The sequence below is a fragment of the Oreochromis aureus genome, linkage group 15 (genome assembly GCF_013358895.1).
Source record: "Oreochromis aureus strain Israel breed Guangdong linkage group 15, ZZ_aureus, whole genome shotgun sequence".
NCBI classification, from domain to species: domain Eukaryota; kingdom Metazoa; phylum Chordata; class Actinopteri; order Cichliformes; family Cichlidae; genus Oreochromis; species Oreochromis aureus.
This window is the reverse complement of record NC_052956.1, coordinates 2362763-2386689: the sequence shown is the minus strand read 5'-3', so window position 1 is coordinate 2386689 and position 23927 is coordinate 2362763. Positions and strand designations below refer to the sequence as shown.

The 23927-nt window shown below is 42.4% G+C and overlaps 1 protein-coding gene across 6 annotated transcripts in view; it reads right to left on the bottom strand.

Moving 5' to 3' along the window:
- Positions 1–654: 654 nt before the first annotated feature.
- The window catches only part of LOC116315551 (centrosomal protein of 128 kDa), a 51188-nt gene continuing 27915 nt past the window's right edge, over positions 655–23927 (bottom strand). For 4 of the 6 annotated variants that reach the window (XM_039599041.1, XM_039599036.1, XM_039599038.1 and 1 more), the window contains 8 exons: positions 19583–19642; positions 17357–17549; positions 13434–13483; positions 8363–8386; positions 6013–6090; positions 4228–4341; positions 2089–2197; positions 655–1381 (listed from right to left, as the gene is read on the bottom strand). In XM_039599041.1, coding sequence (XP_039454975.1) covers positions 1308–1381; positions 2089–2197; positions 4228–4341; positions 6013–6090; positions 8363–8386; positions 13434–13483; positions 17357–17549; positions 19583–19642 — 702 coding nt within the window. In that variant the 3' untranslated portion in view covers positions 655–1307. The remainder of the gene's footprint in view (positions 1382–2088; positions 2198–4227; positions 4342–6012; positions 6091–8362; positions 8387–13433; positions 13484–17356; positions 17550–19582; positions 19643–23927) is intronic. The other 2 variants (XM_039599040.1, XM_039599039.1) reach the window with 2 other exon arrangements.

Here is a 23927-nt window from a genome sequence, read left to right as displayed (position 1 = left end):
TATACAGGCAGGGTAAAGGCTGTTTGTAATAGACTACAGTGCTTTCCTTCTTACCCGTCCGTCTTATTCATACTACACTGTATGATTAATGTTAAATGTTTACTCTGATCATTTCCAGCTTTTTCTGCATTTCTCATAAAGTTACAGCCGTCACTGCAACAGAAAACACACACACGTTAATAACCAGTGTTTTATTAAGGCTGAGAGGAATATATGACATAACATAGGCAGATAATGACAGAAGTGTGACAAAAAATGTCTCTTGTATTTGCAATGTTTTATCAAATCAGTAGTGATGAAAAATTTTTAACAGTATTTAATGTATTCACTTATATACGGAGGAATCTTTGACCTTTGCATCACTTTGAGCTTCCCTGATCTGCCAGAATCCAGTAACATCTGGTTTTATGCTGTACACAACCCAACCCGTGCAAAACACAGAATGTCCAAACAAAGATTATGTAAACATTTTTTAATATTCATGCACCGGGGACTGTATTTCTGCCTTAACAGCCGAGCAGTAAATTAAAAGGACGTTCCTCTCGTGTGTGGCTTTAGGTTGTCCCTCTGAAGGATTTCAGCTGAAAGCAAAAGATACCGCTGGGAGTAGCTGGAGTCTCTCAGCTGCTGCAAAGCAAACACTTCACTCTGAAATGAAGGGGACATCAAGTGTGCATAGAGAACTAGACATTTAGCTCCATGCAGATTTATTCATAGTGCATACACTTCCTTCATATTTCATGAAAAAATAACCATCTAACTGTGCTCGTTTCTTTCTTTCTTACAAATATAAATACTGCAGTATACAAAACATAGAAAGAGTTTCTCATTCATCAAGAGTTGGATGGAAACACAAAAACATTTGTCACATTGCGCTAGTTTTAAAAAACTGCATATTGTTCAGAAGGCACTGCAGGTTCGTTTATGGAGTTTGTTGATGATAAGAGCAGAACGCAGACATTTAACCATATCTAGAACAAGACAAGAACATGGAACAGTGAAACCATTTTGCTTTGAAATACATTCATGATTATAAATAACATTTAAACTCTTAACAGCGTGCAGATATTTAGCTCGTGTTTTAAAGTGTTTCTTAAAGCTTCGCTCTAATAAAATGTCACAGTCTCGGTCACAAGCACATTCGCCGACCGCCTGGCTGAGGTAGTCGTGGAGGATTAGCGTCGAGTGCAAGGCCTCTCACTACGTTTCGCTCTGGATGAGCACCAGGCAGGTAGAGTGTGTGTGTGTGTGTGTGTGTGTGTGTGTGTGTGTTTGTAGAGATAGATAAAGGTTTGCTAAAGGTTGAACTAATCTGCGAGAGGTTTGGCCCCGTCGACTCTGGAGTCGTCCAGGTCTGAAGTGGTCAGGCGTTTGAGAGGAGCTGTGGCAGAGGAGAGAAGAAAGGATACACTGTTACAGTCCCGCTTCATTTACTAACCAATCACAGCGCGACATTTGTGAACAAGACATTTCTCACTAACAAGGCGTAAAAATATGATTTGCACTACCTGCTACAGCTGAGGAAGTCGCGACTATGTGCGGTAATTACTCTGTATATTAACACCAGTGTTAAACAGCCATGGACATGTTTTGGCCTCCATAAATCTCGGAGGTAAAATGGACACAAAGCCACAGAAAGTACGCTCCTCTCGCGCCGAGCCAAATATTTGTAAGCGGCTTAGGAAAGTGCTACAAGTGATTTTGGCTGGGAGCCACTGGCAGTGATACAGGCAGACTCATTTCCAGAGCACTGATGGAAAGTTTCAGCGCCGGCTGCCATGTTTACATACTAAATGAAAGCGAGACTGTGCCCTGAATGTAACATGGTGAAATTTGGGTTATTGGTGAGCGTTATACTGAAATGAATGCAGATCGGAAACACTGAAACATCCATTTCACTACAGTCTGGATGCAGTTATTTAGAAAAATAAGAATACTTTCACAATAATTATACCAGTGAAATTATTTTCTTCCAAAAAACCGCCATACTGTACATTTTCAAATGATCAGCAATACAGAGATGCAGGAAATACACGACTCCCATCAAACCCTAGAACAGAAAGGCTGTCAGAGCTGCTGCGTACTCACACAGTGTGTCAGATCTCAGCGAGCTGCTAAGGAACGTGCTGGAGCCTTTGATAGTGGAAGAAAGAGCAGCCAGTTTGAGGCTCCTGGAAGTGGCATCCAACTTCTCGTGCTGGAAGAGGAGGACATCGTAACGGGAATGTAGGCTACACACCAGATTTACAAAAAACAAAACCAAACACACACAACAGCTCTTTGGGTGGAAAGGGAAAGAAATCTTCAAGAGATTTATAGTCGTAGTGAGCCTGAGGATGGCATCAGTGCATACACTCTGCTGTCAGGTTATGATACATCTGGATAAAGATAATCTAATGCAGTCGTCCTGCTATAAATCCAGCCTCCGTGAAGGTGATAAACCCCAGTTTTTATTGAAACTGTCTTAGAAAGATGTCGAATCAGCTGTATGGTTGTTTTGGAGGCTGCGGTCTGTGCTGCCGATGCATTTCTATTACTTTATTCAGCCCTTTACATCACTGAGCCTCAGACAGCAGTTTGCTGATCTGCAGTGTTCAGCTCGTGATGTGAAGATGCAAAAAGCCGGTGAACTGAGCGAACGGACAATCCATCGAGAAGCTGGTGAGACATTATGAGTGTGCTTAATTTAATGTAAAATTTCCTTTACGCCATGCATTGATCAACATGGACAGTGAAGTGTGCTGTGCAGGATTCTTAGATTATAGCTAAAATAAACCATCTGAGTGAGTTTGGGCTCAGGAAAGGGAACAAGGCAGCGAAATGCACCACGCTAAAGAAAAGGGGCTGCTTTCTGGGTCCCCAAAATACCTGTATGCATATCAAAAATGCTCGACAAAATGATTTACATAAGCAATCTCAGTCTTTCCAGTAAGTATACGCCAAAAAAATCATAACATTAAAACCTGGCCACTTAATCACTCCTGCAGACAACAGAGACCACCCCACCTGCACCGCCTCAAGGCAGTGACGCACAGAGGGCTTCCCTCCATCATTATGCAAAAAGAAAAACTGCTCAGAAACAGCTCGAGTAATACAAATCAGAGTCTTAGGCCTACCAGCATCTACTGGAACAAACCTGATCCACAAAACATCCCAGCCCGAAAGATCCGCTGCCAATGTCCCAGTGCCAGACACCACAACATGTCAGAGGCTGTTTAGGAGGCAGGAGGAAAAGTCCCACAGTATAAAGCAGGTGTTTTTAATGTTGTGGCTGAATGCTGTGTACCTGTGCTGCCACACTTCACCCTGCAAGTTTACAGGTCTCCAATAACGCTGGGTAAAGTGTGCAGGTTTGAAAAAATCTCTTAATATTCTGTGGTTCTTTTGCAAGGTCCACAAAGGTGCAGCGGCTGCTTAAACTATGACACAGAGGGCTTGTTGTCTTTTATCCTCAGGATAGGGATCACTAACTTTCCAGATGTCCTACGAGGACAGAGCAGCGACGGACCAAAGAGATAATCTGAGCAGAAAAGTCTGAGAGCCTCAGCTAAACGTGGTGTGGAAGCTGTTTGTAAGCACTGCTGCCTCTGTTTAAGATGGAAGTCTTATAAAAACATTTCATCCATCCTTTTTCCTTAGACAAACCCCGAGTGGGCAGCAGCTATTAAGCTAATGCAATCGCCACTTATCACTCAACGCGGGAGTCATTTGGCAAACCAATGGGGTAATCTGGCAGATTAAAGCCATTTAAAAAGTGACTGTATGGCTGTTTAGGGGAGGCTGTAAACTGCTGATGGCAATCAGCTGTCAACAACCATGTCTTGACAACTCCCTCAGCTGCTTTATAACAGAGAGGATGACAGTAGCAATTAACAGTGAGTGGCAAATTCAAGTTGGGGTTTTGTTTTTTTGGGGTGGGTGGGGGTGTACATTAGTGGCACCCCCAGAGCCTGTCCTGCTCTGTCCATCCATGCTACGTTACCACTGTGCGAATTTATTCATTTATTCATACGAGCTGCAAATGAGGTGCAGTGCACACACCGGCATCTGTGTGGGTGAGCCAGACTCATAACCGACTCTCAAAGTCAGGCTATCCTTATCCAAACAGCTGCTGTTTGAACAAAGCGCCGCAATTAGTGACTGAAATAGAAAAAGTGTAGGTTGTTGTTTTAAAGTATCGTCTCTTGCTAGGCATCAAGGTACTGCAACCGTGTGTGTCTATCATACTCTGTACTCTTGGATCCTGCGTTTGGACTCATCCAGCTGGTGCTGCAGGTCCCAGACGATCTCTTTGTATTTGGCGTAACGCTCCTCTACCATCTCCCTCTGCTGCTGTGAGTCCTGAACACACAAGACGGAGGCTGTGTCATCAGACTGCGCGACTATTTCTAAACAGGCAGAAAAGGATAAAAGCCCAAGAATCTAAACAATCTTTAACAGTTTTTCTGTCTCTCTTTTTGGGTTAATTAGTCAGAGAACAACTGAATAAATAGTAGTGGTGTCAATGTGCACAAGCTAAACTTTTGAATTCAGCAGTGCTTCCTATAACAGTAAATTAGAGCCTGGCAGTCCATTACACTCACACACAAGTGTTGCAGGACTCTGCAAACTACACAATACCTGGATGTGACAGCACTACACATAGGTGGGCGTGATTGTGAAACAAGACAAATATTTAGTTATTTAAGGTTTCGTTAGAGCTCTGGACTTATCGAATAGATTTACATTGACTACTGATCAGCAATGAGAATAACAAACAGAATTTAAAATGTTGATTACCTCCCTATAAATAATAAAAGCCCAAATAAGCACGAGCATACTTGCCCTTAAAAACAAAAAGAAAAATCAATAAAATAACCATTAATTATTTAGCTAAATCTAGTATAACGCACATTGGTATTGATGTGCATGGAGTCAACATGAGATAACAGGCTCTGTGTCTCTGCCAGGTTAGACTGAGTCACTCACACAGGTGCAGTTAAGCTGATGTTATGCTGGTGAGTGAAGCACTGAGGAGAAGCAACCTGCTGAGGCTCAATTCTTCATTTACTTACTGGGCAGTCTGACCCGAAACCAACGGCCCCGTCCCCGTCATACTGAGCTACTTACTGAGCCTTGTTTGTGGTTGGCTTGGCTGACTCACAGTTTGATGCTCGTTTTTAGCTTCATATGGATGTAATGCTGCACTTTGTACCGGTTTTAATTTATTTTTACACTATTAAAGTTTTTCTTAAAAATCCAGCTTTTTGATTCTTTGTTAGGTTCAATTGTTTGAGACATTGTTCTGGACATCACATCACCACTGCCCCAGTTGGTTCCTTTGGCAGTCCTGGCTTTTGCTTGTTTTGTGTATTAGCAAACAGATAGCTTAGCAACAGCTAAGCTTAGCTTAGACAGCTGAGCAAAGGAATAAAATACTTTGAGGTCTCTGACAATAAACTTAGCAGTGATGATTCTGCTGAGTCATGCTGTTTCATGATGCGGAGCTTTAACCATGGAAGATGCAATTAGTCACATCTGCCCAGTGCTGAGCCTCCTTCAGCTGTTTTAATGCTTCACTGTATGTGTCAGGAACTTGAGACTGACAAAGGACTAAGAGGACTGTCGCTGATAAACATCTGTCATTATATTGAAAATGATGATCAGGCCATTTAGGTTAGTGCTAGAGTTTGACAATAGGGAGATGCAGACAGAACTTTTTCATGTGATTTTGTGGCATTTAGACTGTCTTGCTGCAGCATCTTAATCAGGGAATCCTCCTTATGTTACGATGATTGAAAGTTTAATTGGCTCTTGTGTTTTGTCCATTATGTTTGCCTGTTAATCAGTTGTGCAGTGGTAAAGTTAGTAAAGCATTAATTCCATGGTTTTGCAATTAATAATCCATAATTATAGGATTTAATCCTCTTATATGTGACTACTCAGAGCTAATTGTGCAGTTACTCGGTTAATTTTTGTGCGTTCATTAACAGTCAAATAAAAGCAGTAATCTAGATTTTATGTGATCCCCACCTCCAAATCTCTGAAGTTCTCCATAAGAAGCTGTTTTTCTGGAATAGACTCCAAGTGGTCCAGGGCTACTCTTGTATTCTTAAAAAAAAGAAGAAAACATACACACACACAAAAACAAGAATATTTAACAAATGTAAATGGAAGATACTGAAAACAGCAGCTGTGTTTTTAACATCATAATTACAAGTTATCCAAGTGATCCCGACACAGATGTCAGTACATCCAATAACACAACGAGGAACCCCAAAAATCATAAACACGTAGACTGCACAATGCTACAAGACCAAAACAACACGTGGAGATTTGATGATTAATATTGGAGCCACTTCCCAATTCCATTAATTGCCTCTCCTTTTCCCTCGCCACTTTTTCCTCGTTCGTCAGCACTTCCCACTTACAGCCAACAAAATACATCAAAGAACAACAGCGAGGAAGGAACAGTCGATGAAATAAGAGTGAAATGAGACGTCGCTCCGAGTCGAGGTTCATCTTAAACGATAATCACTGATGAAGGTTGCACAGCTGGATGAGACGTTCGTGGGTTTAACTGCTCTGCAGAGTCGACTGACGCCTTTGTATTTGCACACATAATGGATGTACTGCCTAAACAACAAGGGTCCGTGGCTGATACTGTTAGCAGCACAGTTATGTATTATTTATACCCTCCCACATGACAGTACTGAATGTGGAGTACCAGACACTGCATACAAAATTAACCTGAATTCTGACTGTGCACACATCAGTCCAAAGTTATTTTGTAAATGCATTTATGATCCAGATACCAGATCCATAATGGACTTCAAAATAAAAGTTTCAACACATTTCAAGGTGAAAGCATGAGCAAAAATATGATATTTTTCTGTACTTGACCACATACGCCCCAAAAAGAGCTGACACGTGGCAGACAGCATGAAAAAACCCATACAGCTTTGGAATAATTCAGCAAGAATGTATCTACATCCTGAACAACGTGTGACGCCTAACAGCAAATCTCTGCACAACGTGTGGAGCTGAGCTGTGTGCCAAATTCTACATGAAATGATGCTTTCTACCAAATTTATTGGCAACAAAAACAAAAGCACAGTGGCATTAAAAAATATGAGAGTTCAGAGTATGAAGGTGAAGGTATGAAATCAAATGTGCCTCCATGGCACACAGCGTCTCCTCTGCCTTTGGTGCGTATGTAGCCAGCTACAAACTTAAGACACCAGTAGCTGAAAGGGAGACGTCCTTCCTGGGCACTGTACTCAAATATGGTGGAGGAACATGATGGCGTCCACAAACTGCAAACCCTCTACTATGTGTTTTTAATAGATTCATTATAAGTTTCTGAGATGAAATCAGTTTGTTAGAAGATGTAATTACACACAATTTTATGTATATATATGAGTACAGTAACCTTCTTTTTCCTGTAAAATAACCTCAAAAAGTTACTGACTGTACCTTTAAGCTCCTCTCACAACATCTCTCTTCTGTTTCTAACCAGCACGTCCAATTTGAAATTAAAAAAAAAATGGTGTGCCTACATGGTAAACAGACATGATGTCATACTGCTTGGTCAATTCAAAAGCTAATTGAGGACTTGTTACAACACACTCAGCACAATCTTTAATTAAGTACTACTCTAGCTGCACTCCCTTCTATTCATCTCTTCACTGTACCTTCAATAGCCTTTTTGTTCACATGCAGATGGAGCATTTAAGCATCAAAAGAGCTGCTGTTACAAGGCGTCACACTGATTGCTACGCTGAATGGCACGCTGACATACAAGTAAGATTTACTTGATGATCCCCATTTCCCAGGCTGGTGACAGATGGGTCGATGTGTCCTGCCACTTTGTGATTGCAGTAAGCAAAAATGATGTTGGTGGTCCGGGCTATTTCTTCCTTCTTTCTTGTAACAGCTAAATGAAGCCTGGAGTAGACAAGCATGCTGCGTAATAGTGATGGATGGACAGTGTGGCTTGGGTGGCTTTGTTTATTTATTTTTTTAAAGAGAGTAATAAGTGATTGGGTCAATACACTCTTTCAGCGGTGCTAATTAATTTCTGGCTGACACGTAATAGCTTATTAGAGATGTTAGTGGTAGACGTTAACCGTTCGGATGGTGAGGTCGATGCTGCATTGTCAGTGCAGCCTGGTTCTTAACCTCATCAGAAAGACTGATGATGATTAACAGAGCTCTGAGCCTTGACTAAAGAAATCATTTTCTGTGTTAGCCTCTATGGGCTGCTGGGCAAACACAGCCTTAGGTGAACCTGCCTACATGGCTAAACCAAATACAGCTGAAAACCTGAAACAAAAAAACTAGTAATAAAAACAGAAAAATGATGTAAAACATCACATCTTACCATCTCCAGATCCAAAACACGGTCCTAAAAAAAAAACCACAAACACAGTAACATTACTTAACTGCATATAATATTTCAGACAGTGAGTCCAGGCAACGGGTCAAAATGGTGGCTGAGCAGAGAGAAACCACGTGTTTGTGTTCGCGTGTGTAGGAGGAAAATTGACAGAAGAGAGGAATAGAGTGTTCCAACAAACGGGTAACAAGGGAATGAAATGCAGGGGCTAGGGAGAGTCTGTAGCACACAACAGACTTCTTATCACACACACCGACACACTCGCACAAAGACAAACCGCTCTCGCCGCTCATCCAGCTCCTGACTGATGTTCCCTCTCTAACGATGCATAAGTGATGCTATGCCTCTTATCTGCCACTCAAACGCACACCTGCTCTTCCCTCCAACCGACTGCTTCTCCCCCTGTGCCTGTAATGTGTTGATGGTTTCTAACAGGGGGACTTTTTTGCCGCCTCTGCCCACCCCCAACTTTCTTGTTTTTTTTTTTTTTAACTACGTCCTTCACACCGTCTTTTCTTTTTACATCTCTGTCTCCTCATCCTTCATAATTAAAAGCTCGGTGGTGTCTAAAAGGGTGCACAAGCTCTGGCAGGTGCCATTATGCAGCCACAGATGAGCCCGCAGAATCCGTAACACACATGCACATTCACACAGAGCTAGACAGTTTCTTCTCAGACGGTTCGCTGCCTGTGTGTGTGTGCGTGTTTCTTGCTGTTTAATAGTGAATAAAGGACCAGTCCACTTGAGACTAGGTGGGTTGGTGTCCTGCCAAGTGTAGCTGCTGCAGTATTGAAAGACAGAAACAAGGCCTCGAGTGGCTTTTAAACTCCAAGCCATCTTGTCCGCAGTAATTAGCTACTTGTCCAAGCTAGGCAGCAAGGAGTCTGTCAGGCCTACAGCTGTGAAGTAATGTTTGTAACACACCCTCAGAGAGCTCAGATGACCAAAACCCAGAAATACTCACTGTGCAAAAATCTTGAGTCTCCTGTTCATTTCTTTATATTTAGCTTCCAAGGAGCCATACTTTAAAAAAAAAATGTTTTTATCTATTTTTAATTAAGGCTTCTTTAGCAATAGTTTGTAATGGCTTCATTTGCCAGCATGACAATGATCCCCAGACACACTGCCTATTCAGTAAAAGCATATCGTAATAGCAAAACACACTGTGTTGCTGAAGACTACTTAAATAAATGATAAGAGAGTTCAGGCTGTGCTGAAGAATAAAGATGGTCACACCAAAATACTGACTGACTTTCAAGCATGTTAGAATCGTACAAACTCGGCTTTGTCTTATTGCTGCATTTCCATGTATGTTTGCACCTATTCCACATTTTCGCTGTAAAGTTAAGAGAAATGATGGGTGGCTCAAGACTTCTGCACAGCACTTTGCCAACTTAAACACAAACTCAAACTAACTATATACATGTATATATACATACATACATACATACATACATATATATATATATATATATATATATACATATATAAAAAATAAAAAAAAAACACCCATCTCGCCCCTGCGGGCGGTTTATCCTTCAAGCTCGGGTCCTCTACCAGAGGCCTGGGAGCTTGAGGGTCCTGCGCAGTATCTTAGCTGTTCCCAGGACTGCGCTCTTCTGGACAGAGATCTCCGATGTTGTTCCCGGGATCTGCTGGAGCCACTCGCCTAGCTTGGGAGTCACCGCACCTAGTGCTCCGATTACCACGGGGACCACCGTTACCTTCACCCTCCACATCCTCTCGAGCTCTTCTCTGAGCCCTTGGTATTTCTCCAGCTTCTCGTGTTCCTTCTTCCTGATATTGCTGTCATTTGGAACCGCTACATCGATCACTACTGCCGTCTTCTTCTGTTTGTCTACCACCACTATGTCCGGTTGGTTAGCCACCACCATTTTGTCCGTCTGTATCTGGAAGTCCCACAGGATCTTAGCTCGGTCATTCTCCATCACCCTTGGGGCATCTCCCATTTTGACCTCGGGACTTCCAGGTTATACTCGGCACAGATGTTCCTGTACACTATGCCGCCACTTGGTTATGGCGCCCATGTATGCCTTGCCTGCTAGCATCTTGCACCCTGCTGTTATGTGCTGGATTGTCTCTGGGGCATCTTTACACAGCCTGCACCTGGGGTCTTGCCTGGTGTGATAGACCCCAGCCTCTATGGATCTTGTACTCAGAGCTTGTTCTTGTGCTGCCATGATTAGTGCCTCTGTGCTGTCTTTCAGTCCAGCTTTGTCCAGCCACTGGTAGGATTTCTGGATATCAGCCACCTCCTCTATCTGCCGGTGGTACATACCGTGCAGGGGCCTGTCCTTCCATGATGGTTCCTCGTCTCCCTCCTCTTTCTTGGGTTTCTGCTGCCTGAGGTATTCACTGAGCACGCTGTCAGTTGGGGCCATCTTCGTGATGTATTCGTGGATGTTTCTTGTCTCATCCTGGACTGTGGTGCTGACACTCACCAGTCCCCGGCCCCCTTCCTTCCGCTTAGCATACAGCCTCAGGGTGCTGGACTTCTACTGGAACAAGAAGGCATCGGTGGGCAAGAGATGAAAACAGGGCGTTGTTGGAATGCTACTACGCAAGTAACCCTGGCGGAAGGGGTTACATGAATAGGATGAGGGGCCTATGGATTCTTCGATACCCAACCACGATTACCGACACTAACAAGCTGATCTACACTACGGCAGCAGTGATCAGTGAGATGCTTGGCTACAAGTTGAACAGCCACAAGGGGCAGTACCCTCCATGGAGAAGGAGGCTAGAGGGCAAGATCAAAGTAGCACGGAGGGAGGTTAGCCAACTAACGGAGTTGCAGAAAGGCGCAACAAAGAAGGTGCATAAGAAATACAGCAAGCTGTCCATACCTGAGGCCTTGGAAACTGCCAAGCAAAGCACCAGGGCCCGACATGGTTCACGCCTACTGGCTGAAGAAGCTGACTGCACTCCACGAGCGTCTGGCAGCACAAATGAACCAGCTGCTAGTTAACGAGAGACACCCGGAATGGCTAACTGAAGGTCGGACGGTCCTGATCCCCAAGGACCCCAAGAAGGGACCGGTCCCATCCAACTACCGACCAATAACCTGCCTCAGTACTACATGGAAGCTCCTGTCAGGCATCATATCGGCTAAGATGAACGGGCACATGGGTCAATACATGAGCGGGGCACAGAAAGGGATTGGCAAGAATACCAGAGGCGCAAAACACCAGCTACTGGTAGACAGAACAGTCAGCCGAGACTGCAAGACCAGACTGACCAACCTGTGCACAGCCTGGATTGATTACAAGAAGGCCTATGACTCAATGCCCCACAGCTGGATACTGGAATGCCTAGAATTGTACAAGATCAACAGGACCCTAAGAGCCTTCATCAGGAACTCAATGGGGATGTGGCGCACAACACTAGAGGCCAACTCCAAGCCCCTGTCCCCACTGCTGTTCTGCATAGGCCTGAACCCCCTCAGTGAGATCATTAACAAGACTGGCTACGGATACCGACTACGAAACGGAGCGGTTGTCAGCCACCTCCTGTACATGGATGACATCAAGCTGTATGCCAACTGATCCACACTACCAGGCTATACAGCAATGACATCGGGATGTCATTCGGGCTGGAGAAGTGTAGTCGGATGGTAACAAAGAGAGGAAAGGTAGTCAGAACTGAGGGGATCGAACTACCAGAAGGCAACATTGCAGACATAGAGGACAGTTACAAGTACCTGGGGATCCTGCAGGCGAATGGGAACCATGAAGAGGCCGCTAGAAAAGCTGCAACCACCAAGTACCTGCAGAGGGTCAGGCAAGTCCTGAGGAGTCAGCTGAACGGTAAGAACAAGATCCGGGCCATGATCAGGTACCCTGCTGGGGTAATAGGCTGGCCAAAGGAGGAGATAGAACCCACTGACATAAAGACAAGAAAGCTCCTTACCATGCATGGAGGGTTTCACCCCAAGTCCAGCACCCTGAGGCTGTACGCTAAGGAAGGGGCCGAGGACTGGTGAGTGTCAGCACCACAGTCCAGGATGAGACAACGAACATCCAAGAATACATTGGGAAGATGGCCCCAACTGACCGAGTGCTCAGTGAATACCTCAGGCAGCAGAAACCCAAGAAAGAGGAGGGAGACGAGGAACCATCATGGAAGGACAGGCCCCTGCACGGTATGTACCACCGGCAGATAGAGGAGGTGGCTGATATCCAGAAATCCTACCAGTGGCTGGACAAAGCTGGACTGAAAGACAGCACGGAGGCACTAATCATGGCAGCACAAGAACAAGCTCTGAGTACAAGATCCATAGAGGCTGGGGTCTATCACACCAGGCAAGACCCCAGGTGCAGGCTGTGTAAAGATGCCCCAGAGACAATCCAGCACATAACAGCAGGGTGCAAGATGCTAGCAGGCAAGGCATACATGGAGCGCCATAACCAAGTGGCCGGCATAGTGTACAGGAACATCTGTGCCGAGTATAACCTGGAAGTCCCGAGGTCAAAATGGGAGATGCCCCAAGGGGGTGGTGGAGAATGACCGAGCTAAGATCCTGTGGGACTTCCAGATACAGACGGACAAAATGGTGGTGGCTAACCAACCGGACATAGTGGTGGCAGACAAACAGGAGAAGACGGCAGTAGTGATCGATGTAGCGGTTCCGAATGACAGCAATATCAGGAAGAAGGAACACGAGAAGCTGGAGAAATACCAAGGGCTCAGAGAAGAGCTCGAGAGGATGTGGAGGGTGAAGGTAACGGTGGTCCCCGTGGTAATCGGAGCACTAGGTGCGGTGACTCCCAAGCTAGGCGAGTGGCTCCAGCAGATCCCGGGAACAACATCGGAGATCTCTGTCCAGAAGAGCGCAGTCCTGGGAACAGCTAAGATACTGCGCAGGACCCTCAAGCTCCCAGGCCTCTGGTAGAGGACCCGAGCTTGAAGGATAAAAAAAAAAAGACGCCCGTAGGGGCGTGCTGGGTGTTTTTTTTAATATATATATATATATATATATACACACACACACACACACACACACACACACACACACACATATATATTTTACACTAACCTGAAGGCTTCTCATTTCCTCCTCTTTCTTGCGACTTCTCTCCAGCAGCTCTGGAATGACATCAGTGTGTAAGAAGAGAAGAAGAGATGTTGCTGTTGATGGAGTGAGTTGTCAGAGCACAGTCAGATGTCAGAGTAATATCTGTGGTCCATATGAGCTGTGTAAGCCCAGGCCAAATAATACTAGCTTTTATTGTGATGCCTGGTCCACCTGTGCAGGTGCTGAATGTTTTTAATATCTGAAACCAATACAGAGCAAAGCCAGTTTCTCGATGAAGACAACTATTACTAATTGGATCATTTTGCAGTTTTAGTGTGACAGGATGCTGTTTTCATTCACGAGCTGCTCACTTACTATATTTTGCCTTTTGACTGTTGTTTCACAACACAAGCCTGCTTGGGTTTTAGTTAATAATGATACAGATTCTGAGACCAAACCATTTAAATGTACGTAGTAATAATAAAAAATACTATTTCTTTTTTAAATGGAGAAGTGATTTTCTAACATCTAACCTCCAAGAACACAAGAAAAGATGATGTTTTATACTGATTACATTCTGGTCATGTGATGAACATTAATCCAAACACAGCTTGGTGCTGTGCAGTGCTGATGGATTATTTTTACCCCGACAGGTAAATGAGCGACAAACTGCTTATGTTTGTTGATTGTAGCGCCAAACAGCTTTAATTATGATCACTGGCTGCTTAATGAGACATTGTTTTAGAGGAATAACTCTTAATTTACTGAGTGATTCTGTTTTATTAGGCAAAGACAACAATACCCATGCTGTTTGGCATTATTCAAGCAAATGATTGTGAAAGCATTTCCATTACTGAAACAGTAAAAGATGGATAATGTAAAATAATAATGTTACTGTTGCTTCCCCATGGTCAAAGTTTGTGATTCAACCATAAACAGAGACAGACTGGGCGAAAGTGACATCCATGGGAAAGTTCACTCGTCTCACATTTGCCAAAAACATCTCGATTCTGAAGACTGACAAAATAAAAGCTGTATTTTCTGAAAGCTGTGCATCCAGTTATATGTAGCATAAAACATCATACCAACAGTCAAACATGGTGGTGGTAGTGTGATGCTCTGGGGCTGCTTTGCAGCTTCAGGACCTGGATGATTTGCTGTAATTGATGGAAACATGAATTCTGCTCTCCACCAGAAAATCCAGGTTGTTTTAATGCCCTAAAGATTGATTGGATTATTCAGCGGGACAATAATCCACAAATGGAGCACACTAGTCAAAGTCTGGACTTCATTCTGATGGAGATGCCGTTCATCCTGGGAAACCCTCCAATGTGGAGAGTGGACTAAATTCCTCCACAGTGATTTTAAAGACTCATTGCCAGTTATCGCGAGTTAACCAGTTATTAGGTTTATGGGGCAATTACATTTTCACACAGATCCAGCTTGGTCTGACACTAGAACTGCCATTATTCCAAACTCCCCAGAACCACCAGGAGGGCTAATTTTGACTTCATCATACCACAGCACTAGAAATGGCAAATAAATCATTTCTTCAAGAAGTTCAGTACTAAAGTACTAATTTCCTTCTAATTATTAAAATTTAAGATTTGAATCTTAAATTTAATTTCACAAAACAAGTATTAAAATATCATTTTGAGGGTTTTCATTAGTTTTATAAATGATTTTGACCATTTCATTACAGATTATAAAGTTAAATAGGGCAAAAAAATTAACTAATAAGTGATATAATAAATACAGAATAAATAGCAAATAACTGAAGTATTACAAAGAAAAAACATTATGAAGAGTTAAGTTAATTCTGGATAACGTGGAGCTGCGCTACAATAAACACTGTGACAAGGACTGAACAGTTAGCCACAAAAATGTAAGAAACATACTTTTTTATTAATTACTGTAAAAGTAGAACAGTCGAAGTTCATCATCTAGTTCACGTCTGCCTCTGATCACCAAACCTGCAACTTCTGATCCGGCGACCACACCACGCGACCTCGTCACCTCAATCAGCTGCTCTGATCTATTTATTTATTTTATTTATATTTAGCCACTGTAGTTACATATTTACAAATCACATCCAGCTAATTTTGGCAGCCTTAAAGTTTAAAAAATGTGTGTAAACCATTGTGATGTTAGGTAATCTGTAATTTCACAGCAGCGATTTCTCATCAATTTCTATGTGGTCAAAATGACGTCTTTGGCTGTTCTAAGTATAAGTGTTCATATTTTTATTTACCCCCCACACACCCCAAATTTCAGTAATTTATCAATAAGCCCGTTTTAGAAAAAGCCATGAAATATGAGATTCTGTAGTTTTAATTTAACAGAATTACACAGTTTTTAAAATGCCATGCGGTCAAAATCATCGCATTTACTCGAGTTCTCTTTACTAATATAAAAACTGGTTTGATGATCTGAAACATGTAAATGTGACAGGACACTACTTTTTCACAGCTCAGTGTCTCTGCTGACCTAGACGTCCATCCCCGTCTCAGCTGCAGGAGGATCTGTAATACTAGAACAGCTGTTTCCACACATACACTGCAGACCTGTTTTTAAGGGAAAGGGCCAACAGGGAGCACTGCACAAGTGATGAAAGGTCTTAGGAAAAATACACAAACCGCAACCGCAATCTGACACAAATCCTGTACACCACACAATGTCTCCACAGAGTGCTGGCAATAATGGCTAATGTGCTGAGATAAAAACAAGCAGAGCTCACGAGAATACAGCTCCCCCTTTGAGAATATTCATTAATTAGTATTTACCATAATGCATGGTTGAGGATATAGTTGCAAAATGCACCATGTAATTACAGCATGGTGGGAATTTGTAATTCTTGAATTACAGGGAAAAAAAGCCGTTACTGAGAGGAAGAGTTTATAGCAGAGGTGATAAAATCCACACCTTCAATACTCAGATACTGCTGTTGTAACAAAAGATTACTCTTAGCTCTAACCACTAAAGAGACCACATCACTGCTCCTGCCTGCAGTGCAGACTCAAACTGCTGATCCAGAGACAGGAGGAGCTGATTCCAAAGGTGATCTTACATGTTTCATTCACTGATTTGTTCAATCACTTTACTCGAAAGAAAAGAAAAATGTAAACAGATAGCTAACTCTGTTTCCATCTCCTTGACCATACCCAGCTATCCATCTGTCTTCAGTCCCTCTGTGTCTTTTAGCTCTCCTTCACTCTGGTAATGGAACACAAATTAGGTTCATTTCCCCGTATTGTTAGACGAAGCGCTGAAAACAAGCTTCTCTTCCTCTGCCAGTTACAGCTCATTAGGAGAAATTCAGTCAAAAATGGGGCTCACATTGGGAAAAACAAGTCATCTTTCCACGCAAGGCTCAAAGTTCACAAACCATTAAGATGCTTTCTCAAACAGCTGCAACTACAAACAGTCAGACCCATCCTAACAAACAAAAAACAATGATTCAGACACACAGACAGTCATTTTCACCAGCATCCATTACAGCAAAGCACAACAAACAGTGAGTAACAAAAACACTTCTGTCACATGCCTGCACTGAATTACTTTTTGCTCTTAATGATGGTGCGATTACATGTAAATGTGAGAGGATGAAAACGGGAGATTGGAGTCTGACAGCCGTATTAATCAAAAGGAACCATTAGAGAGAGAGAGAGAGGAGACTTTCATTGAGAGCTGGCTATGATAAGTATGTCTGTGAAGGTTCTCAGTCATCCAGGTCATCGTAGTCAAAGGAATGATAAGTACAACTTCTCACCCTCATGAATGCTGTGAGCATGGAGAACTAAAGGACTTCTCATCCGGTGCACTCTAACAGCTGCTAGCTACCTTTACAGGCAGAGTGACTATGATTTGTGTCGCCTGATGCTGTGCAGGGGCATCCCGAGTGTGAGTGAAATCAACATGAAGGTGTTTCTCCAATTAGATTCTACCTTTCTTTTCAGTGCTGAGAGAGTGCATCAGCTTCTCCTGTTGGTCCAGGCGCTGCAGGAGAGCTCTCTGCTCTAAGTCGCGGCTTTGCCTGAGGGCCTTCAACTGATCCCTGGTCTGCTGATGTTGCCTCCTCAGGCGCTGTTCTCTAGTGTCGCGCTCACGCACCTCCTCACACAGCCAGCGCAGCTTGGTCTGGTTGGTTTAATAAATACAAACATTGTTGTAGTTAGACTGAAAACTGTGGAGGGGATCAGGCCAGCGGGCCTCGGGCCCCACCATGACACACTACATTTAATACACAGGTTGGAACATAAAAAGTGATTTTCTGGGTTTTCTAATATACAATCCTGCAGGCCAATCAATGCAAAGGACACTGAGCAGGAATTTAATTAAGAGGCCAAAACTTCCTGATGGAATAAAATCCTTATTTTCCCTGTGCAGCCAAATCATCTCATAAAAATTTTAAACTTAATTTTTCATTACTTTCAAAGGCGTTTTCCTCTATCCGGTCTAAGCTGCCAGTTTACAGCTCTGCTGATAATTCAGCTCAAATCTCAACATTGTTATTTTTTCTATTTGTCTTTTAGCTGAATCCAGACCCAGGCTGTAAAGTCACGTCAGAAAAAACCCAAAACCACACAAAATGAGCACAGCAGCAGTGTAAATTTACTGTTTCCTACAACAGGCTTCCACAGCAGAGCCAAATGACTGGTTCAATTGTTATTCCAACTGTGCACTGTAAGCCTGTAAATCATACCTACATTATACTACCATAAAAACTCTTAACAAGGGAGCTAATTACCTCCCTTGTTCTCCAGCGTTTTACTCTTGTAAATGCACATTACTCTGAGAGAATTTCTGACAGGAGATACATTATAGTGATAAACACTACAAATTGTGCAAACACATTTTAACACGGTATCATGCATCACAGCCAAAGCCTTAATTACACATTTCTTTTGAAAGTTTACAACAATAAACGGGGATTGATTTGTCTCGGAGAAAGGCAGGTGGCAACTAAAAGGGCAGAGGACGACAGCGAGCAGCTCCTCTGTCGCATGAGCCCCGCGAGAACATGGAAACGGTTATATAACTGATATAAAAAGCACCGATAATAACAAGATATGGCTGCACGTCTGTGAGAAGTTTAATTTACAGCTATCGTTGGGAAACCTGTTAAATCTCAACTCTTATTTGACTTTCATTGACATTTGAATGACACTGACATTTTATTGCAAACTCTAAGCACACATTGGTGCACAGCAAAATTGTTCAACAATGAAGCATCATAGTTGTCTGAGAACTTTTTACCACAGTAAATGTTTGCACAAGTATATCTCCACATCTATCATCCGGTCGCTGTGGTGGAGGGCTTTCCTGGCATGAAGACATTTTTGGCATCGCTTAAAGCTGTTTTATCCAGACATGAAAGACTTCATGCAGTTTCGGTAATTGAGGTTTTAACTACTCAACCATTGTTTATTAACTGTTCAGAACTCTTAGCAACTTATTAAGAAAATGCACACGTTTCTGTCAAATGAGGTAAAGACAGCTGACTAGAGGCTGCCTCTGACTGGATGCTGCTCAGACCTTCATCCACGCCATCTTGTCCATATTTCACATTGTTTAGCATGTTGGGGACAAACTGAGGAAACAGTCACTAAAGCACAGGAGTCTCTTTATAAACAACCCTTAAAAAAACTGGACAAAAAAATCTGGTGAGTCGTCATTTAATGAGTCTGAAAAATATGAAATCATTTCCGATATGTGTTTGGTATCAAAGATCTTAAACGGTCTGGCAGCTCCTCCACCGCTTCATTTTTTTAACTTTTGCCCAGCAGAATCTGTCAAATCTACAAGGTTATCTTCAACTTAAGACTGTGCTGTACGTTTTCATCACTCTGCTTTCTTTTTCATTAAGAACTGCAGCTCTATCACCAGCTTTAAAAACTCACAGAATATGAACACTGATGTCTATTTTCTCTCGTTTGGTGCTCATAGCTGTGCGGATGCTTTGTTTGTTTTGTGATTTACGTTTGTGATCTTCTCCATGTAACCTGGCAAAAAACTGCAAATTAGTTTTAAGCTAACTCTGGCAAACCCTTATGTTAATATTATATATAATCCCTTGTTAAAACAAAATTCTTCACTATTTCTTTACTGTATTATTTGTGTGTGTAAGAATGGTTCTCTCCAGGGACAAAAGGTGAATCAAACACAGATACCTTAGTCTCAGCCAGCCAGCGGTGGGAGTCCTTCACCAGTTCAGGTCTCTGAGAAATTGCCTATTAGAAAATTACAAAAACAGGCAAATAAATACAAAAGCAAGCTTTCCTGTTGCTGTTACGTGTATATGCTGTAGGACAAGGCGAAGTGAAGTTCTGTAACTAGACAGCAAGTGAATCAAAATGCAGATGGACAAACAAGAGGACAGGAACCAGATCGAACAGCCTCCTGTCAAAACTCTTAACTTTAGTGAAGAGGGGCCTCTGCCAACTTAAATTGGCGTGCGCATGTTAAACAGCCTATGACACAACACACACACACACACACACACACACACACACACACACACACACACACACACACACACACACACAGAGTTAGTGCGTGTCATAAAAACGAGCTCAGAGAGTATGTTCATGTTCCAATCTTTCCCAGACAAGCTTGTCAGCATCAGCAATACAAACTGACTGCCTGCCAAGTCCTAATGACTGCTGACACACACACACACACACACACACACACACACACACACACACACACACACACACACACACACACACACACACTCTTAAGGCAAAAAGATAGACACACAGATAAACACAGTCACATAACTAGATAACACTCAGTTGAGAGCACACCTCTGCCAAGTGCTATGCAGCTGCTGAAATGTGCCAGCTGCACATGTGGAGTTGTCAGCAAAGATTAATAATCCCTCCCATGCTTCTTTATCTCTTTGTTACACATGAGGTGGTGAATACATGTGCATGCTAATTAGATTTGGCCGTGCTGAGCCACATCTAAGTTTATGCATATCTATATATAGAATATGATCCATCTGTCTTTAACAGCCATTGGGGTTGCATTTCAAACACAGCGATATGTTTCACAATGCATAAAAAAAACTTTTCTTTTGTTTTTTTTGTTAGCTACCTGTGTTGTTGGCATGGAGAGTAAGCTCGCATAAAGGAAGAATAACACACTCATGACAGAGAACCAAAAGATGATGTGGTCATGTGACACACTTCTCAACCTCATGGCCAGTTTAGGTTCACGCCAAATACAACTTTGCTTTTTCTTATTTGGCCGTTAATGGGGGATTTGTTTCCTGTCTCTGCTGATGGTTAATCAGGAGCAAAAACAAGGTTAGTACTTAAGCACAGTGGTGCTTGAAGATAAAAGATAACATCAGTATTCTAGTACGGTTATAAACATTGCAGCATGTTTACACTGTTCGACATCATTGGTTAGCCTTTCATCCTTTGCTATTTAGCATTAAATACAACATAAAACTGAGTCTGATGCTGCAGGTTATAAAAGCCATCAAAGTAAAGCTTAAAAAAAGCCAAATAGATGAAGAGCTCACTGAGGTTAACACAGTCCATTAAGGTATTACCAGCTCAACATCAGTATCGGCCAACATTTATCACTTGTGTTTCATCAATATTGCGCTGCTGCTACTTTCTTCAATGGTGGTTTCTTCAATAATAATGGTGGTGGTGGTGGTGGTGGTGGTTGTGGTTGTTGTTGTTGTTTTAAGGAATTACAATTCCTTTGTTTCCTCAGAAACAAATAGCAACAAAAAACAAAAACTAAAAAAACAAAACAACTGTTATTTTTAATTTCTACTTTTCAGTGTCTGTAGATTCCACAATTCATCCTAAGAGAATCATTCACACATGTACTAAATTGTATTAAAATCCCTGCAACAGCTGCAGCCTTTAGTCTACACTAAGAGTAACTTTCCATGCATTTTTACCTCTGCTAAGGATGTTTTTGGTAGCATTTGTGTGTGCCCGTCATCTGTTTATAAACACAATCGCTCAAAACGTTTTGAATGAATCCTAATAAAACTTTGTAGCCAAATATACAATAGTATGATATTATAACAAGTTCAAGTTAATCATGTTGAATTATTTTCAAATGAATACCTATTACTCCTACATAATGTTTGTGTCATCATTTCTCAACAGCTGCCATTGCTACCTTTATTACTGCTGACTCACAGACTTCTTAGTAGTAAAAGTATTTTAAAAACAGAAGAAAGCAAAATGAATATACACATAATACAATAATATTCCCGTAAAAATAAGCACTGTCCATAGAGTGAGCTGCCTCCCAGAGTGCTTGTTGTTTGTTTCCCTAGCAAAAATGGCTGTCCTCTCTATCCTCTGATTGGCTGGCCCATACAAACAGAGGGTCTCACAGCAAGGGGGTGGGGCTTCTGTGCTTATAGCCCGAGCTCGGTGCTTGAGATGACCGTATTAATTACTAACAGCCCCACACACATACAGACAGTGAAAATAGGAAAATGCATTCTTTCAACTGTCAATAAGTGCCCATTCATTTAAAACAGGAACTATAGTTTTAGATTATGATTACAAGCTTTTTTAGGCTCCAATGGCCATGAAAGCATCAGTACCACGTTTTGGAAAACTGGGGTTTTCCCTTCATCCAAAACAGAAAAGCCCTCCTCAGCCTTCTGTGTTGTGCCTACTGATGGCACAAAAACATTTCTTTAGAAGTTTCATGACTGGTAGAGTGATAACACACTCCAATGGATTTTGAAAAGGTAAAAACAAAAACAAAAAAAGCCAAAAAAACCAAAACAAAAACCCCACCCCACTCCACTCTCCGTGACAAACCTTTTCAAATAGCTTTTTGAGCATGTTTATAGAGACTTACCCACCCACCCTGCTAACAACGTGAAAGCATACCCCCTCCTGCCGCATAACGAGGAAAAAAAAGAAAGCCAGCAGATATAATAAACATGAATTCACATGGACGAACTCACACACAGCAATGAACAAAGTAGACAAAAGTATAACCCCTTTTTCAAGTACACCCTTGTGGCAAGGTGTTTACACATGATCCAACAGACATGGAAAACACACAGCAGGAGTTTTTGGACCCTTTCTGTCCTGCGCCATGGCAAGCAACGTCGTCACCACGCAGGTGTCAGGCAGCGTTTTCAAGCTGTCACTCAAAACCAGATACAAACAAAAACGCATCTCCCAAGTTGTTGCCACGGCAGCTCAAAGTACGGCAACAGAGCACCGCTGTGCAGAGGTCCCCGTCTCAGGGAGCGTACAGCCATATACCAGAGCATGTGACTGTGTGGGAGGATAAAACATGGCTCTGCGCTTCTCGCTCACGCTCTCTTTACTTTTTTCAAAAACATCAAAGGCCACACAGCAGAGTAGCAGACAAAAAGGAGGTGAAACTGTTGAAAAACTGAACAAGTAGGCTGGGAGTTGAAAGTGCTGTCTGTGGGCCTGAAGTGAAAGAAACACCACTATTCCTCACAGCAGCACTGCAGCGGATTCCAAGCATCTGCCACTGCTAATTTAAATGTGCGACTACCCGGTTTATATCTCTTTCACAACGCGAATAAATGTGTGGCTGTGCGTCTTTGGTTACAGTGTGTTTGCTTCGCCTCCCACTGTGAAGAAGGAAAAGCTGGGAAGAATTTAGAGAGAAGCAAAAAGGCAGAGATGTTAAGACCAACAGCAAGTGGAGAGGACACAGAGAGATGTTTTCATAGAGATTATCAGCATTACTCTTCATTAAACGGTTTATGAAAAGAAGAGGAGAGAAGACGGAAGGGAGAGAAAAAAATAACGACAGATGTCTCGAGTTGGATTTAAACAAAGATCTTTGATGCAGCTCAGCCCAAAACAGAAGAGTGGGAACATAAAATAAGCCACAATTGAAAGACAAGACACACAGGGATTTATTATAAAAGGAGATGACTCACAAGGTTAGCGTTTAAGGAAAAGAACCAAAATGACTGTGTTGCCATGCTGTGGTAAATTATGAGACTAAAGAGAAGAAGAAAAAATGACGCCAATGTGGAAGTGCCAAAAAAGACGCAGTTCTGGTGGCCACAGAGACAATCCCACAGACGTCCAACTAGCAATTAGAGACATGTTTACAGGCTGGGCCTTTATGCACACAGGTCAGAACTGTTTCCCTCCTTTTGTATAGCTTATTCATTTGGATACCAGCTCAGGTCTTAGTTATTGGGTTGACTTTGACAGGCGTGCCACATGAATAGTGATTCATGTGGCACGCCTGTCTGCAGTCATCTGTCACCTCAACCAGTTCCAGGTGCCTTTTTTATTGGTTTTAATGGAATTATCTAACAACAAATGTGACGTGTCATCCAAGGAATTCTTTCCTGCAGTCCTGGTGAGTGAAACTGAAGTATTTTATTTGTCTGTTACTTCAGCGGTCCCCAACAGTTTTTGCACTACGGACCTGTTTATGTCGGACAATATTTTCATGGACCGGCCTTTAAGGTGTCGCGGATAAATACAACAGAATAAAACCAGTACCGGTTCCAAA